We start from the raw sequence: 17,809 nt of genomic DNA, 5'->3' as shown, positions 1-17,809 counted from the left end.
CGAACCGCGGTCCCTGTGCTTTGCCAAGCTTGTTCCAAGTAGGTGCTTTAGACCACTGAACCATCTCTCCAGCCCCTGTAAGAGAATTTTTTGTATGCCAAAAAGTATGATGAAAAAGAAAAAAACAAATAAATATGGAGTAAATATATTTGCAACATATGTCCACATAATGACTACTACCCCTAATAAGTAAAGAACGCTTAAAAATCAAGGGGAAACAACTAAAGAAACCTGATTAAAAATGGTAAAGTACAGTTACAGTTCACACAACAAATACACATGCACATGATCTTTGGGTCTAGGAGGAATGTTCATCTTGAGAATAAAATATTCAGATTAAATCTATAGTAAGATCTCGTTTTTCACCTGCGAGGATGGCTAAAATTGAAAATTAAGAGTACATGCAAATTTTGGTGCTGTGGAAAATAATCACTGTATTGTGTTGCTGGTGGGAATATCTTTTTTTTTTTTTGAGACAAGGTTTTGCTACGAAGCCCAGGCTGGCGTCCGGCTCACAGCAGTCTTTTTGCCTCAGTCTCCCAAGTGCTGGGATTGCAGCCGTGGGCCACCACACTGTGTCTTTTTTCTGAGACAAGATCTCACGATGCAGTTCAGGCTGCCTGGCCTTGACCTTGCAGCCATCCACCCTCAGCCTCCCAAGCCAGGATCGCAGGCTCTTGCCAGCATCCCAGCCATTGTCTTGTGTGTGTGTGTGTGTGTGTGTGTGTGTGTGTGTACATACTTTGTTTTTTGACACAGCACCTCACTGTGTAGCCCAGGCTGGCCTCAGACTCCTAGCAGTGTTCCTGCCTCAGCCTCTTGAATTGCAGGTGTGCACCAACCACGGTGCTCTGAATTTGTTTCCTATCCATGATTCACCTACCTACCTACCTACCTACCTACCTACCTACCTACCTACCTTCCTTCCTTCCTTCCTTCCTTCCTTCCTTCCTTCCTTCCTTTCTTTCTTTCTTTCTTTCTTTCTTTCTTTGGCAGAACCGGGGATTGAACTCATGTCCTTGCACTTGCCAGCCAAGTGCTTATTCTTTTTTTTGGCCGAACCAGGGATTGAACTCAGGCCCTTGAGCTTTCCAGGCAAGCGCTTCTCCTGAGCCATCTCTCCAGCCCAATGATTCACATTTCTAGATCTTTATCGTGTACTGTTACAGCCGCTTGCCTCTTCTGCCTGGTCTTGTGAAGGTCCTCCTCTTCCCCTTTTTCTTACAGCTCTGGCTGGGTCTGAAGGTGGGCGGGGACCGAAGCCAGCCCCCCATCTGCACTTGGGGGCTGTGGGGGAGGGGCTGGCTCTGGAAACTTCTCTCTGCTGCTTCTGCCAGGCAGGCCAGTCTTGTTTTCAGCTTTCTCCTGGAGCTCCAGCCCTGACTGGGGTCGCCATGCGTCCCTCCCTCCATCCTTGCGGCTTAGGGCCATCTGTGGCTTCTGCTGTGTCTGGCTCAGATGATGGGTCTCCCCCGTCCCAGCCTCTGGCCTCTCACTCTCCTTTCACCTGTCCCCGCCTGCAGTGCCCCGTATCAAACGCTCAGGTGCTTTCCGTGTTTCCACCTTATGCCCAGCAATCCAGAGCTCAAAGTGACAGCAGTAAAAATGTCTTACCTTTACAGTCTTGTCAAGCTTTGTCACGTTATGTCTGGAGTACTGCACCAAGACAGGGAAGTCTTAGGATTCCCGTTGGGCATGAGGAAGATAGTATTTGTCAAATGTTTTTTCATGTTTTCCAGTGAAGTTTATAAGGGCGACATGGAGGCCTGGGGAGGCAGAATAGCTGGCCTGGGGCCTGCAAAGGCTGCTGCTGGGCCCCCTGTGTTCTGCACCCCAAAACTGTGGAGTGCCACATACTGGCTGCTCCTGAGAGAGACCCTTTGCCCCGGAGAGCTTTATGTGCAGGGTATTCACAGAAGCGCTAGTCACTTCAGGACCATTTGTGATTAGAACTAGGAGTCACAGTCATTTTCTGTATGGCCCGCGTGCCGCCTGGCTAGCAGCACTGGCATTGGCTAGAGGTGGCTTAAGGGTTTGCTGGAAGGCCGCTCCTGGGAGGCCTTGGCCCAGGGGACATGGCACAGTGGGAAGGACCGCAGTCACAGAATTGTGTGACATCTCCTGCGATGTCACAGAACAGTGGAACTTTCCAGGCTGCCAGCCTTCCGCTGCCTGGGCAGTGACTGCTAGGCAGCGCAGGAGCTAAAGGGGTGGCTCGCGTCCCCTCTGTGGCTGCTCCCTGCCCTCTGTGCTCATAGAGGCTCCTCTAGGACAGCACTGGCGACATCTGCTGTGCTCTGGCACAGACAGAAGGCGCCGCTGGCACTGCCAGTCCCGAGAGCCCTGGCAGCAGTGTCCCGCGTGTAGCGGGGTTGGGGTGAACGATGATGTGGAATAACAGACTGCGAACTTTTGTGTTCACAGGTAACCTCGAACTAGATGCAGGGCTCTAAAAGCTTTTGAGGTATCCCGAACCCCCTCACACTGGGGCCTCGGCCTAGCCCCTGTCTCCTATGCGAGTGGATGGCAAACGGTTTAAATAAGAGACAAGCGCTATGATTGTAGGGCTCCAGAAGGGTCAAAACCCTCTAAGGGACCTTGAGATTTCCTGGGGACTGAGACCGAGAACTTCGTATTTGTTCAGTTTTTAAACAAAGGGGGTACTGAGGCAAGCGCGAGAACTGAGCAGGACCCTGGGAGTCAGTTCATAGACGTCTCCAAGCACAGATTTGCCAACGAAGAGAACTGTCTTCTCTCTCAGGTTGGCAGCTTCGTGCCCTGAGTAGGAGGTGTCAGCAGCCCTCATCCTTGGCCGCCTCAGCGGTGTTCTCTCGACCTGAGAGCATTGTGGATAGGCTCTTTGCTGCACAGCCGGAGGGCCCTGTGTTGGGCAGCTTTGCTGTGTGCGGCTCGGTCTCCAGCGTCTCGTCTTTGAGAACAACCAAGTGCTGATGAGAACGCACGCAGCAGCAATAGCAGTCCCTGCGGTTTCTTTCAGGCTTCCTGGGTAGCAGGCTGTTGGCAGCGGCTTGCTGACCTCGCTGTGTAAAGGTTAAGTCTAGGTCCTGCCCTCTGTGTCCTCATGCCTGGCTTTGACTTTCTTTATAGAAAAGCACTTGGAAGCGTCCTTTTGCTACCAGCGCCCCGCCCTGTGAGCTCCCTGGAGCCTGGAGCACTTTGGCTCACTTTTCAGTCCCCAGTGCCTGGCCTGTGGCAGGCAGCTCCTGGAATGTTGACTTCACAGATAAGGAGACTCTTGTTTCCCAAAGTCCCACATCGGTGGTGGGACAATTGTGGGGGACTGAAACTAAGATGCTGAATTCTGGGCCTCCCAGTGAATGGAACTTTTTTTTTTTTTTTTTTTTCCCTGTCTTCACTCTGGGATTCGACTCATCTTTTGTGAGGTTTTCATAAAAGGCAAGACCTAAAAGTTCACATTTTGGCAGGTCATGGGGGTGCATACCTATAATTATAGTCTTGGGAGGCTGAGGCAGGAGGATCGCCAAAAGTTCGAGCCCAACCTGGGCTACACAGTTCAGGGCCAGCCTGAACTCCACAGAAAGCCCACTATTCAGGAAGCCGTGTGCCCCAGAACTCTTCATTGCAGTGTACTTGTCATGTTCCACATAGAAGCTTGCTTGCTTTATGTATTTATACTGAGAAGTGAATCCAGCATCTTTGCATGGAGCTACATTTGAAGTCAGCTTTTTATTTTTATTTTTATTTTGAGAAAGTCTCACAGAGTTGCTAAGTTGCCCAGGCTGGGCTTGAATTTGTGATCTTCCTCAGCCTCCCAGAGTGCTAGGATTACAAGCATGTACCCCACACCTGGCTATACGTGCATCTTTAATCTTAGTGATCTGTGTGGCTTTGAGTAGGAAAACTTTAATTCTGGAAGAGGTTAGGCATGAGTCATGGAAGGAAGAACGAGACTAGAGAAGTGTTCTAGTAAGAGACGATGGGCATATTTTGTGTCATTTCACTTTACAAATCTGCTGATGCTCCTTATTTTGGGGGAGAGTGGGCACCACTACTGTGTGAGAGAGTGTGTGTGTGTGAGAGAGAGAGAGAGAGAGAGAGAGAGAGAGAGAGAGAGAGAGAGAGAGAGACAGGCTCAGCCTGCCCTGGGGGCGGGGCTGGCGTGGCATGTGGTGCTGGGAATCGAACCCCGCACTTTGCCTACGCTTGCCTAAGCAGGTGCTTTAGACCACTGAGCTATCTCGCCAGCCCCAAGTACCACTACTTTTAATTTTGTGTTGGGACAACATTGTCTCTGGGTCCCAGAACACTGTGGGGTTTTTTGTACCAGGAATTAAACTTAAGACCTTGTGCAGGCAGGTGTTATGCCGCTGAGCTACATCCCCAGCAGGAAGCTGCCACCCCTCCGCGGTCAGATTATGGCCATAGAAGTTTTAGGATTTCTGTGGGTTCAGGGACACTCACCATTGGTTACAAATCATTGCTCTCTTTTCTCCTGCTCTCCCCTTTTATGTTTTTAAAAATCAGGGATGTCTCAGACATAATAATAATATGGTGCTGATACATCAGCCAGATTTGGTAAACTAAAGCATGTAGTTTTGTTTACTTGAAGGGCTTTTTTTTTTGAGAAACAGACATCAGACAATGAGCTGAAGTCTCCTTTTCATATTTTCCAATCCTATTCCTCCTCCTCCCTCCCTCAAATCTTTACTCTTTGAAGGTGACCCCAGTTCCTTCTGCCTGGTTGTCAGTGAATTTTTTTTATTTCTTTTTTTTATTTTTATTTTTTATTTTTTATTTTTTTTCAAAGTGTTGGTGAATTTTTGCAAGCATCCACGTTTCTGCCTTTCAGTTAGTGGCCAGGAGCTGGTCACACGTGTTCATGATTGCTTCTCGTCGCTGCGCACGTCCAGTTTCCCATTAGAGTCATTTCTAAAGGTGGTGTTTGACCAATTACAGTAGTTTTGGTATTCTGATCAGGTTAATGGCATATTCTGATGCCATTAACAGTACTAAATAGATTGTTAGAAATATTCCTGAAATTGATCAGCCAGGAGAGAGGGAGAAAACTAAACAAAGGATGATCCTTTGTATTTTTCAGGCCAAGTTGTCAGCCTAGAAACTGACATCATAGGGCCCGGGGAGATGGCTCAGTGGAATAAGCGCTTCCCTGGCAAGTACGAGGACCTGCGTTCAATCCTCGGTTCTGCTAAAAAAAAAAAAAAAAAAAAAAAAAAAGAAGAAGAAAAGAAACTGACATCATAAGCCACAAAAACTCTAGAGACAAGCACCCAGGGTACAGTAGACATGCATTTCTGGTGTTTCTGCTGTGCTTCATCTTATGGTTCACAGCAGGACGAAGTGAAAGTGAGGCTGGAGTGGCCTTGCATTTAGACACGAGAGCAGAGCCTAAGGATGAAGCCTAATGCTGGCCATGCTGCTTGTTGTGTCCCCAGCTCCTGAGGGTCCCACCTTCGAGAAGCTGAACTGGCTGATCCACCTGCACTACATCCGAAAGGATTATGAGGCGTGCAAGGTGACAGCTGCGCGGGGAGCGGCGGCGGAGGGCGGTGGGTGGCTGGTGGCTGGCTGGTGGCTGGCTGTGGCCCCTTGCTGTCTGTGGCTTAGTTGGCAGATCTTGGCTGATTGTCCCTGGCCTCTGTGCTTGGCCTGGCTCATCAGAGGACTTCTGGCATCTGTGGAGCCAGAAAATCTTGTGCTTTTGTAGCTTACCTGCTTAGACTTCAGACAGGCATTCGCAGCATTTTCTTCAATGGGCCAGACAGTAAATAGTTTCAAATTTATAAGCCACAGATAATCAGCATGTTTTTTTTTTTTTTAAATGACAGTGAAATTTTATTAAAGGTAGGAAAAGAAACAGGCTTCACAGAGTGAGTGTGGACCAAGCTTTCTGCAGGAAAGAAGCGCACCCTGCTTCCATGATGATGAACTTTTAGGGCTTGTTTTAAAAATAAATTTTAAAAAATTTTATTTATTTACTGGTACAAGGTCTCACTCTGCAGCTTGGACTCATAGTGATCCTCCTTTCTCAGCCTTCCCAACACTGGGATTACTGGCATGTGCCACCACGCCCAGTTTAGGTGGCTGGCATGGCTTCTGGGGCTGGCACAGCATGTGGTGCTGGGGATTAAACCCGGGTCCTCGTGCTTGCCACGCAGGTGCTTAGACTGTTTAGGGGCTTTTAGTGGTAGCAAACAGCCAGCTGGGGCTGGCACACCGTAGGCTCGCCACCACTGCCATACCAGAAGGCGACTACCATGCAGAAGGACCTAGCGGTCCACAGTCATCTTCTTTATAACTTTTAAAAAATACAGTGTTGGGGGCTAGTGAGATGGCTCAGTGGTCTAAAGCACCTACTTAGAACAAGCTAAGCTAAGCAAAACACATGGACCACAGTTCAATCCCCCAGCACCACATGTCAGCCAGCCCCGCCCCCTGGTGGGCTGAACTGGCCACACACATACAAAATAAATAAATAAATAAATAAAAATAAAATAAAAATACAGTGTTGGACATGGTGGTACATGCAGGAGGATTGCCAAGACTTTGAGGCCAACATGGGCTACATAGTGAGTTCAGAGCCAGCCTGAACTGCACAGTGAGACCCTATCTCAATAAATAAATAAATATTAAAAACTACTCAGCCTGGGGGCCTGCCCCTTAGCTCAGTTCTTTAAGTGGCTGCTTCAACAAAGTCAGGCTTAGGTTGCTGTGGTTCGATCCCTACAACTCAAGCCAGCCAAACCTGCCCTGAAGGCATTTGGAGCCAAAAAACTACTCAGCCTGAGAACTTTAAAAAATGGTCTTTGAAGGGCTGGCCAGGTAGCTCAGTGGATTAAAGTGCCTGCTTAGGCAGATGCAGGGACCGGGTGTGCTGAGATGGCTATTGAGACTTGGTGTGGTATCCCACACCAGTAATCCCAGCACTTCGGAGGCTAAAAATAGGAGGATCACTGTGAGTTTGATCTGTGTAGCGAGACCCTGTATGTAGACTGTACTAAATACATTAAAAAGAAAAAAGGCTGTGAGCCCAATAGCTTGTCAACCCTGTTCTAAAACGAGTAGTCACAACACAAATTAAGATTTTGAAGACTGAATGAACTGCTTTATCAGTCATTGTAGGTGTCCCAGGTTTGTCACGTGTGTCCTCTGCCCACGTCTGCCTTTCCTTACGCTTAACCTCTACTCAGAGGTAACTTTTTCCCTCTTTCAGGCTGTTATCAAAGAACAGCTTCAGGAAACCCACGGACTCTGTGAATATGCGATCTATGTCCTAGGTAAGACCTATATATCTTCTCACTGGAGAATCCAGTCTGGGTTCTTAGAAAAAGCCAAACAGCATATGAAATACTTCAAATAAATGCGCCACAGATGTCTCTTCAGCACTTTTTCCCCCAGTGTGTTTGGTACAGGGTCTCACTGTGCATCTCGTACTCGTCGGGATCCTCTTGTTTCAGTCTCCCAGCGCTGGATTACAGGCGTGCACCACCGCACTGGTCTTGGTGGCTGCTCAGCGTGCCTGGGGGCATGTCCTTGCCTTTGCATAAGCAAGCGCTTAGTTCGCTGAGCTAGCTGTGCGGCCCTATGCAGTATTTTTTAAAAATGAGAATGTGATTTTTTTCTTTCTGGATTTCCTTTCAGAAATGACTGGTATTATCCTAGTTCCTCTCCTTGCCGCTAAGATGCAGTGCTCACATTGTAGGACAGGTGTATTTGTCTCCTGGTTGGTAGAGGTTCCGGACCACGCTCTGCGGGCTCCAGGGCGGTGGCAAGGCACAGGGCTGCAGCTGCTTGGGGCCTGGCTGACCAAGTGGAGAGACTGGAGGAGAGGAGCAGGGGTGGGAGCTGAACCCCAGCCACACCCCCAGGAACACCCTCTTCCAACCAGGCCCCGCCTCCTAGTAGCCAGCCAGCTTCCTTCCAGAGGCCTTCCTAGGAGCTTGGGCAGCTCACGGACATACAAATCTAAACCGGAAAAGTACTGCCAGACATTGAACCTGCCCTTCACCACTGTTTAGTTTGTGGCCGGGGTTTTTCCAAATGGATGCTTAGGCTTCCTACCTAATGCAGGAGTTTTAGGGCCAGAAGCTGCTTTTGGAAGGGTCCCTTAGAGTCCAGCTAAGCGGGATGAGAAATGTCTTGATGTTTTGAGCCCTGTGAGGGTGAAGAGAAGCAGCCTGTTGATATATAGGCTGATGCAGAGGACAGGAAGAACACTTAAGAAACCAGATCTACGAACCACTGTCCTCAAGCTTGTTCTTTTGTTTTGAGCCACTGTTGCACTGGGTAGTGCAGGCTGGGCTTCATTTACACACCTCTTGCCTCAGCCTCCAGGTGCTGGGATGGCAAGCCTGCGCTGCCATGCCTAGCTTAAATTTTATTCTTGAATGCCAAAAGTATCATCCTGAATTTTTCCGGGGATTCACTTTTTGACTCTTTGGTATTCATGAATAGTTTTGTTTATTATATTTTCCTTTTTTTCTGTATTTAGGACAGGGTCTACAGGGTCTCACTATGTAGATCAGACTTGTAGTGATTCTCCTGTTTTCAGCCTCCCAAGTGCTGGGATTACTGTTGCGTACCACAATGCCCAGGCTCAGATGTCTCAGTGCACCCTGGGGGTGGGGCCAGCACAGCAGGGAACGCCTGGGATGAAAGTCCCATCACTGCGCTCTGCCTGAGCAGGTGCTTTAGTCCGCTGAGCTATCAGGCAGCCAAGTGTTGTTTACCATTTATTGCATTTATAGTTTCAGATGAATGCATCATCGCCTGGTGCAGTTGAGACAGTGACACATTTAGGACATCTTGACAAAGCATTGCGCTCTTTTCAACAAACATCACAAGTTCGAGGCTTTCAGACCCTGATAAATCCTTCTGCAAACATAAGCATAGGAAGAACCATTGGTTTGGTTGGTCGCTTAGACGCAGGCGGCTGCGCGCATACCCCTAGGGCCTCAGACGTGGACCCCCGAGACGGCCCTGGCTGCGCTCTGTGGACTGTGGGCAGCCGCACTGGCGTAGTAAACGGAGCACCTGAGGGCAAGCCCGCCTGCCCTTCCTGTGTGACTACCCTCTGAGGTCACCTGCGAAGGAACCTGTGTGCTGTGTGGCGAGGCTGGGAGGTTGGGTGCTGATGGCTCTGCTGGCCCTTCCTGGCACCAGAGTGGCATCTGTGGGAGACGCAGTTGGAGCCAGATGGTAGCTCGCCTCCCTCTGATGCTGGGCCACGCCTTCCTAGTCTTTCTATTCCTTGCAGCGCTGATACTGCGCCTGGAAGGGAAGATCCAGGAATCCCTGGAGCTGTTTCAGACGTGTGCGATTCTCAGCCCTCAGAGCGTAGACAACCTCAAGCAGGTCGCACGGTCACTGTGAGTACAGGAGCTGGAGGCCGAGCGGTGGCTGAAGGGGCTTGCGGGGCACAGCAGCATTGCTCTGGACCCCCAAGAGTTGGGGGGGGGGTCTTGACATTTGAGAAAAAGTGAAATCAACCAGGTTTTTCCTTTCTTTGTTGTTTGTCTTTTTTTTTTTTTTTTTTTTTTAATGTATTTGGTACAGGGTCTCACTACACAGCTCATACTCATAGTGATCCTCCTGTACTGGGGTTACAGGTGGTGGTGGGTTCAGCGGGCCCGGAGGCGAGGCTGGTGCCGGCATGCGGTGCTAGGAGTCGAACCCCGGTCCCTGCGCTTGCCTAAGCAGAGGTTTAGTCCACTGAGCTATCTTGCTGGCCCCGTTTTTGGTTTTTTTGAGAGAGTGTCACTGTGTAGTTCGTGCCAGCCTTGAACTCACTTTTTTTTTTTTTTTTTTTTTTTTTGCGGAACTGGGGATTGAACTCAGGCCCTTGTGCTTGCCAGGGAAGCACTTATTCCACTGAGCCATCTCTCCGGCCCTTGAACTCACTTTTAATCCAGGTTGGCCTCATACTTGGAGCAATGCTCCTGCCTCAGCCTCCGAGTGCTGGGATTACGGGCATGCACCACCACACCTGGCTGAGATCGAACAGTGTGGCGAGCACCGTATCCTCTAGTTGCACTGAAGAGCACTGATCCCCTTTAGCAGTGTCAGCTTGTGCTTGAATTATATCGGCACCCACAGAACTTCTCCATCTGCCGTTCTGACACTTGACACGACATCTGATGCACAGTGGGTGTTTTAGTGAGTTTGTTGAGTGACTGCTTGAAGGTTCCCGCTTGGAAGCTACTGCTCAGTAGTCTTCCTGAGCTACTAAGTACAGCCCCCTCCGCAGAGGACGGGAGCGGCTAGGGTGGAGGGCGGTCTCCATCCTCTCCCTTCACTGCGTTCACTTTGGTGTTGTGTTATGCTGCTTTTCCCCTCGAGCTGGTCTTCCCTTGCTTCTTTCCAAAGTCGTGATCCAGACTCTGAAAGAAGTGACCTGGAGGAAGGCCATAAATGATGGCAGCTGTTGCTGGTCGGCTACCCCTTGGCTGGTTCCATTTTTGGTCAGCAAAAATGCCGTGTAATAAGACAGAGGCCCAGGAGCAGCTGCTGTGGCAGCACTCGTGTGTTGGCTCCAGGTGGAGTGCTCCTGCCTCCTGCACAGAGGCCGGGAAGAGGCCGAGGGGGTCCCATGCTGTGTGGAGGACAGAGAAACGTGGGGCTGGTGAGTTAGAAGGGAAGAAATGTTGAGACTGTTGTGTGTCATGGCGCACACCGGTAATCCCAGCACTCAGGAGGCTGAGGCCGGGGGTCATGCGTTTAAGGCGTGCTTGGGTTACAGCTACATATTAACACCCTGTAGCAAAAAACCAAAACCAAAAAAGCCAAAAACCCAATGTTGATACTGAAAATGTATCTTTCAGATTTCTTTTAGGAAAACATAAGGCAGCCATCGAAGTATACAATGAAGCTGCTAGACTTAACCAGAAAGATTGGGTGAGTAGGAGACTCCTTCTGTCTTTGAGAAGCATGTTAACAGGTCAGTTCTTCAGACAGTGATCCTGTTATTATGATGGAATCCTTGTATACTAACATATCTTTTTTTTTTTAAATGAGTGGAATTACTTGATTTTATTTTACCCTAGGTGGTGGGCACAAAGCGATCCTCCTTAATAAAGTTGACAATTAGCTTCACTCAGAACATTTTTAATAATGCACATTAAAAAAAAAGTATTCATCTTACAAATTGTTCTGCAATCCAAATATACAACAGCTTGGAAAACAACGTTTAGAAAACAAAAGCCAATGTAAAAAGACAGAGTAAAACAACTACAACAGTACAGGTTTTTTGTTTTTTTTTTTAAATTTTTATTTGTGTGTGTGTGTGTGTGGCCAGCTCAGCCCACCAGGGGGCGGGGTGGCTGGCCTGTGGTGCTGGGGATTGAACCGCGGTCCCTGTGTTTTGCTAAGCTTGTTCTAAGTAGGTGCTTTAGACCACTGAGCCATCTCACCAGCCCCAACAGTATAGGTTTTATGGCTCAGATTCTACAGTTTTCTTACTGCATCATCAGTGTCAGAAATCTGCTCCTTCAGCTGGCTCCACTGCTCTGGATTTAAAGAAATACCTTTTCTTCCTGGTTTCATTTCACCTTCTGGGTCCATCCAATATTCTCTAATATCAATTAGAACTTTCCTTTTAAAGTCCCGAACGCTGACATATCTCATTTTCCCAATCTGAAACATGTTATCATCTCTGCTGCTGCTGCTCTGCTTAGAAGATGACAAAGCCCTTGAAGTCTCACCAGTCTTCTGCTTCTTTACAGGCTTTTCTGGAGCAACTTGCTTTTTCCTCTTTAACTTTTTGTCAATTTCACTGTCAGAATTGCTGCCTGAAGAGCTTGAAGAAACCAGTTCCTTTGCTTTAGGCGTCGCTCTGCTGCTGCAGTCGGCAGCCTCCTGCTCGCTCGAGACTGGCCATACTAACGTATCTTTATGTTCACACTTCATATCACTGACATTCCAAGCCATTATTAATCTCATTTTGTTTATTTTTCCTCCAGTCTGCTTGACATTGTTGGCTGTTTTACTCTTGAAACCCTGCCTTTCTTTGGGTGACCATTTTCCTGGGGCAATGTTTTAAATTTTTTTTTTTAATGTATTTGGTACAAGGTCTGTACACAGCTTGGACTTGTAGTGAACCTCCTGTTTTCAGCCTCCTCTGTGCTGGGATTACAGGTGTGTGCCACCACACCCAGTCTCCGTGGCCAGCTCAGTGTGCCCCGTGGGGCAGGGCCCGCACAGCATGTGGTGCCAGGGATCAAACCCCTGTCCCTGTGCTTGCCTAAGCAGGCGCTTAGTCCACTGAGCTGTCTTGCTGGCCCAATGTTTTGATTTTTTTTACTCCCTACATTGTCTTAGGGTGGTATTTGCTTATTCATTCCCTCCCTCATTCACTCTTCTGTCCCAGCCTCCTAAGAACTGGGAAACAAATGTCACCGTGCCTGGCTTACATTGTCTCTTGGAGATTATGTATAATTGCGGCAGATAATTAGACTAAGTGTTGGTTTCCCATCTGCTGTTCTAACAAAATAGTTGTCACACTGGGTTTTTCATGTTTGTTGAATTAGAATGCCTTGAAGGTTCCTACACACAAGGCACCTTCCCAGTCATTATTACTATCAGCTACCCTCAGCTTGGGACCTTGTGCTACCCTTCTTGAAATCAATTCTTTAAGCTCTGTTCTGCTGCCCAGAACTGTTGTTCCGTGCTCTTTATTTCCTTTCTTTGGCAGCAGTGGGGCTGGGACCCAGGGCCCACTTCTGCTAGGGAAGTGCTCTCCTGCCCGCTGCATCGCCAGCCCTTTTCATTTGTTTTGTATGTTGTCAGACTCTTCCTACGTTGCCTTGGCTGGCCTTGAACCTGTGGTCTTCCTGCCTCAGCCTTCTAAATAGTTAAAAGCGCAGGTGCCAGATGTCAGTTCTTCTTTTTCATACTGTTGTGTTTTTCAAGATGTGAGGATTCCTGGGAAGCATTTGTAACTGCAAGAGGAGGACCAGACTGACTCGGGTCTTCTGCAGTGCCGATTTTTGATTTCCAGCGTGTGTTCAGGGTGTCAGTCACATCCCTGCTGTGAGCGTCAGGATGAGCTGTTTGAGATGGTTTCTTGTTTGTTTTTCTGAGACAGGATATCTCTATGTAATTCAGTCTGGCCTTGATCTTACTATGTAGCCCAGGCTGGCCTTGAACTCACAGGGATCCTCCTGCCTCTGCCTCCTAAGTACCGTGATTGGCAGTGCTGTGGACTATTTTATAGCTAAGGGCAAAGGTGGAGCTACAGATCAAGAAAAGTTGGGCCTGGAGGTACAGCTCAGTAAAGCCCTGGGCTCAGCGTCCCAGTGCACACACGTGTATACATATATCCATAAAATAACAAGGAGGTACAAATTCATTGACTTTTTCTGTGCTGTGGAGGAACGAGTTCTGAGAGCAGTCGGTGAGCAGCAGGGTTTGGTTGTCAGTTAGGTTTGGGATGGAGGATTCTGCCTGCAGCCACTTCCCTTCATTGTTTGCACTGACTCAGTAAGGAAGGAACATTTCCACCGCTGACACAGCCAGAAGGATGTGCCATGGCAGGCCAGCCCGAGCGGCAGGAAGCCAGCCTGGGGGCACGCTTGCCTGCCGGCCCATGGGCTCAGTGGGAGGCGCAGTGCTGCTGCCTTTGCAAGTGGTATCGGTGGCAGATGACTGAAAATGAATGGTGGCGGGGACAAGAAAGGCTGTTTGTCCCCCTTCTGTGTCAGGGTCTTGCGGTTTGGTGAAGAGGGAAGTGCGCGCATTTGCAGGGAGGCCGTGCTGCAGGTCCCTGTGCTCTGTCAGACGGACAGGATTTGGACTGCAGTTGAAGAAAAATCCCTGCTGTTGACAGGCATGTAGCTCAGTGTGAAAACATGGAGTTCAGTCCTCGTGCCACACACGCACACACACGGAGTAGGCAGAGTATGGGTTGAGTAATTGTGGAGACAGAATGATGGGTTCATGGTGATTCTGCCTTTGCACACAGAATATAAAACTAAAAAGCCAAAACTTTTCCGTTGGTGGCGCTTTCTGTGTTAAGCAAATTACTTTACTTCTCTGAGCTTTTCTTATCTGTAACACTGAAAAACTTGTGCCATGTGGGAGATTTGCTGGCAAATGAAACAAATGCATATGCAGACGTCTCGCTCCAAGTTGTTTAAAACAGATGTGGCATCAGGGGTCGTTGTTTTGTCCTTACTTGAAGGACTTGGAAAGCGCTAAACTGGCTGTCTCTGGGCTCTGGCCTGGATTCTGGGATGGAGCCCCCCACACAGGGGGGCCCATCACTCCTCCTCCAAAGCTGCCTCCCATTACAGAGGTTTCGAGGGACTCCAGGCGCAGAAGGGTAGGGGTGGGCCTCGCTCCTGCAGGAGCTAGAACCAAAAGGGGGTGGGAACCAAGGTGGTTCTGCTGCAGGTTTGCTTCCTCCTCTTTCTGTAGATCAGAGGTTGACAGACCTTTGAGCTCGGCAGCCTACTGCAGGCTGGTGGAGCACCTTAACCCGCATGTCAAGTGTCAGAGACCCACATGAACACAAGTGGTCACGGCTGAGTTTCAGTAAAAGTTCACAGAAAAGGGCAGATATGAGTTGGCCAGCGGGCTGCAGTTTCCTGACTTCTGCACCCTCTAGAGAAGGCCTCTGCTGTCACAGGTTTCATTAGAGCAGCCACCAGGTGGCACTCTCGGCACCCCAGCTACAGTGCCTGGGCCCAGGAGAGGCCTCTGGTTGACACAGGTGTCCTGAGTTAGGCAGACAGGGTTTCCTTAAGGGTGAAGCCTGGCTATGGGTCCACGGAGGATGTGGGTGGCGGGCAGCTTTTGGAGAGACGAGGGTGCGCGCCTCCGGGAGCCAGGGATCAGGGAGGTTGCCCGTTCAGCCTGCTCTTACCTCTTAGCTGTCATTTATCTCCGGATTCAGGAACTCCCTTTATAGAGTTCTGTGCAGCTAGCTGTGGTGCACGTCGCAGAGCTCAGCCTTCGGCAGGCAGTGTCAGTCTCGCTGCCCTGCTGCCCGCGCTGCCCGTGGAACCGCACCTAAGCTGTTTCCTCTGTCCTGCTGCAGGAGATCTTCCATAACCTAGGCGTGTGCTACATGTATCTGAAGCAGTTCCACAAGGTAAGTGCACTCAAGTGAGGCTTTCTCTGATGATGCTGTTACGGACAGACGTGCGCCATCCATTTCCTATTCTCCTTGAGTGTGTAGAGCTTTTGGGAGGTGAAAAATTAAAAATGCCTTCTCTGTGTATTCCCAATTTTTCTTTTTTCTTTGGTGGCGCTAAGGGTTGTGCCTAGGGCTTTGTGCCTGTTGCCGGGTGCGGTGCCACCGAGCTGCACGCCAGGAACTCCTCAATGCTTTGAACTTTTTTTTCACTTTGTTTTGAGACGTGGTTTCACTAAGTTGCCCAGGCTGGTGCTAAACTTGTAATCCTCCTGCCCGAGCCTCCCAAGGAGCTGGTTCTACAGGTGTGTACAACCTTCCACACATGGCCATTTAGTCTCATTTTAATTCTCATTTGCTATTACTCATCTTTTTTCCCTCCTTGCATCTGACAAAATGGAAAATTTCAGAAATACTGTGACAAGGGCCAGCCAGATAGTGCAGCAGACTAAAGCGCCTGCTTAGGCCGAGCACAGCGGCCAGGGTTCGATCCCCGGTGTGCTGTGCTGGCCTCGCCCCCCGGGGTGCACTGAGCCGGCATTTGCGACTGGGCCTGGTGGTACACACCTGTAATCCCAGTGCTTGGGAGGCTGAAAACAGGAGGATCACTATGAGTCTCATCTACTTAGTGAGACCCTGTAGACCCTGTCATAATACATTAAAAATAAAAATACAAGAAATACTGTGACAGCTGGGAGTGGTGGCACATGCCTGTAATCCCAGCATTTAGGTTGAGGCAGGGGGATTGTCATGAGTTCCACTGAGCCATCTCCCTGGCCATTGTCATGAGTTCGAGACCAGCATAGGCTACAATGTGAACTCAAGGCCAGCCTGAGCTGTATAGTGAGACCTTGTCTCAGAAAAGGACCAAAAAATAAAATAAAATAAAATAAAAAGAACGAAAGAAAAAAAAAAAAGAAATATGAAAGTACAGTTGCTCTTTTTCTTTACTATGGTTTAATTTTCCAACATAGAGGCAAATGTTCAATAAGAAAAGTATCAAATAGTGGACCCTTAAGTCTAAAGTTGTATAATTACAACTAGCTGAAATATGCCATGAAAACATTTTAGTTTTATAACCAAATAATAACAGTTAATGAATGTGTAGCATTATCTTTCAGAGTATAAGACATAGACCAAAAGGAGTCTTACAAAGAATAAAACTTTCTTTACAATAAACTAAGATAAATTAATAGTAAAAATGAAACAAATATAGCATATATTGTAAAATATTTTTGGAGGTGCTGGGGAGATAGCTTGGCAGTTTAAGCATTTACCCGGCAAGCACAAGGACCTGGGTTCAATCCGCGGTGCCACACACTGTGCTGGCCCAGGTAGTCGAGCTGGCCATTGAAACCAGACATGGTGGCACATGCCTGTAATCCTAGTGTTGGGGAGGCAGAGACAGGAGGATCACTGTGAGTCTGAGCTGCATAGCGAGACCCTACACCTAATAAATAAAAAAGATTAAAAGCAAAATATTTTTGTCCTCTCTGCATTTTATTTTTTATTTTTATTTATTTTTTTGGCGGAACCAGGGATTGAACACAGGCCCTTGTGCTTGCCAGGCAAGCGCTTATTCTACTGAGGTATCTCCCCGGCCCACAAAATATTTTTGGAACAATGGACTATGTAGGGGCCAGGGAGATGGCTCAGTGGAATAAGTGCTTCCCTGGTAAGTGCAAGGGCCTGAGTTTTGTCCCTGGTTTTGCAAAAAAAAAAAAAAAAAGTAATTTGGGGAATTATTTGAAGCGTTCCCTACTTCCTATTTATCGCTTCTATTTTGCTCCTTATTTGTCTGTATATATTTTGTTTCTCACATAAGAGAAATACAATATTTAAGCTTACGGGCCTGACTTACTTCATTTAACATGTTCTCAGGTTGCATCCATGTACTTCTGAACGCTCAGGTTTATTTTTATGACAGTGTATACTCCGTTGTGTATAATACATTTTCTTTATTCATTCACCTGTTGCTGGGTGTATATGCTGTCTCCAAGATCCAGCTATTATAAGTTGAAGTGCTGCAGACATGAGCATGCAAGCATCCCTGGATTACGGAGATTTTACCTCCTTGGGGAGATACTTAGGGACAGCTGCAATTTCTATTTTTTGTTTTTGAGAAATCTCCGCACTGATTTCCACAGTGGTTGTACTAGTCCACGTTCCCACCAACCTTGTAGAAAAGCTCCCCCCCTTGCCAACATGTTATTATTAGATGATAGCCGTTCTGAGGTAAGATGGAACCTCAGTGTAGGTTTAACGTACATGGCCAGCGATGTGAGTGCTTCTTCTTTTGTTTATTGGCCAGTTGTGTTTCTTATTAGAAACATTTACTGATTTTGGTTGCCCATTTTTGATTGGGTATTTTATGGGGAGGGGTCAAATTTTTTTGAGTTCTTTATATTTATTTTGAGATAGGCTCTTGCTGTGTAGTCTAGGCTGGCCTTGAACTCTTGGTGATCCTCCGTCCTCAGCCTTCCAAGTGCTGGGATTATGGGTGTGCACCACCATGCCCAGTTTAGATATTTTTGATGTTAGTCCTGTGTTGGAGAAGTAGCTGGTGACTGTTTTTTCCCATTTTGTAGGTTGTCTCTTTACTCTGGTGGCTGTTTCCTTTGCTGTGAAGAAGCTTTAAATTTGACACAGTCCCCTTTCTTGATTTGTGGCATCTGTTCT

General features: G+C 48.1%; 1 protein-coding gene and 1 pseudogene across 1 annotated transcript in view; one reads left to right on the top strand and one right to left on the bottom strand.

Moving 5' to 3' along the window:
- The window catches only part of Bbs4 (Bardet-Biedl syndrome 4), a 29,871-nt gene extending 14,540 nt beyond the window's left edge, over positions 1–15,331 (top strand). The window contains exons 3-7 of the mRNA XM_023712569.1: positions 5,436–5,515; positions 7,214–7,277; positions 9,257–9,368; positions 10,821–10,893; positions 15,035–15,331. Coding sequence (XP_023568337.1) covers positions 5,436–5,515; positions 7,214–7,277; positions 9,257–9,368; positions 10,821–10,893; positions 15,035–15,106 — 401 coding nt within the window. The 3' untranslated portion in view covers positions 15,107–15,331. The remainder of the gene's footprint in view (positions 1–5,435; positions 5,516–7,213; positions 7,278–9,256; positions 9,369–10,820; positions 10,894–15,034) is intronic.
- On the bottom strand, positions 11,443–11,925 carry LOC101592770 (annotated as a pseudogene).
- Positions 15,332–17,809: the final 2,478 nt, after the last annotated feature.

Source organism: Octodon degus, unplaced genomic scaffold, assembly GCF_000260255.1.
Source record: "Octodon degus isolate 3935 unplaced genomic scaffold, OctDeg1.0 scaffold00026, whole genome shotgun sequence".
In the NCBI taxonomy this organism is placed as follows: Eukaryota; Metazoa; Chordata; class Mammalia; order Rodentia; family Octodontidae; genus Octodon; species Octodon degus.
Note: the sequence above shows the minus strand (reverse complement) of the source record. Positions and strands in the feature narration are given on the sequence as shown.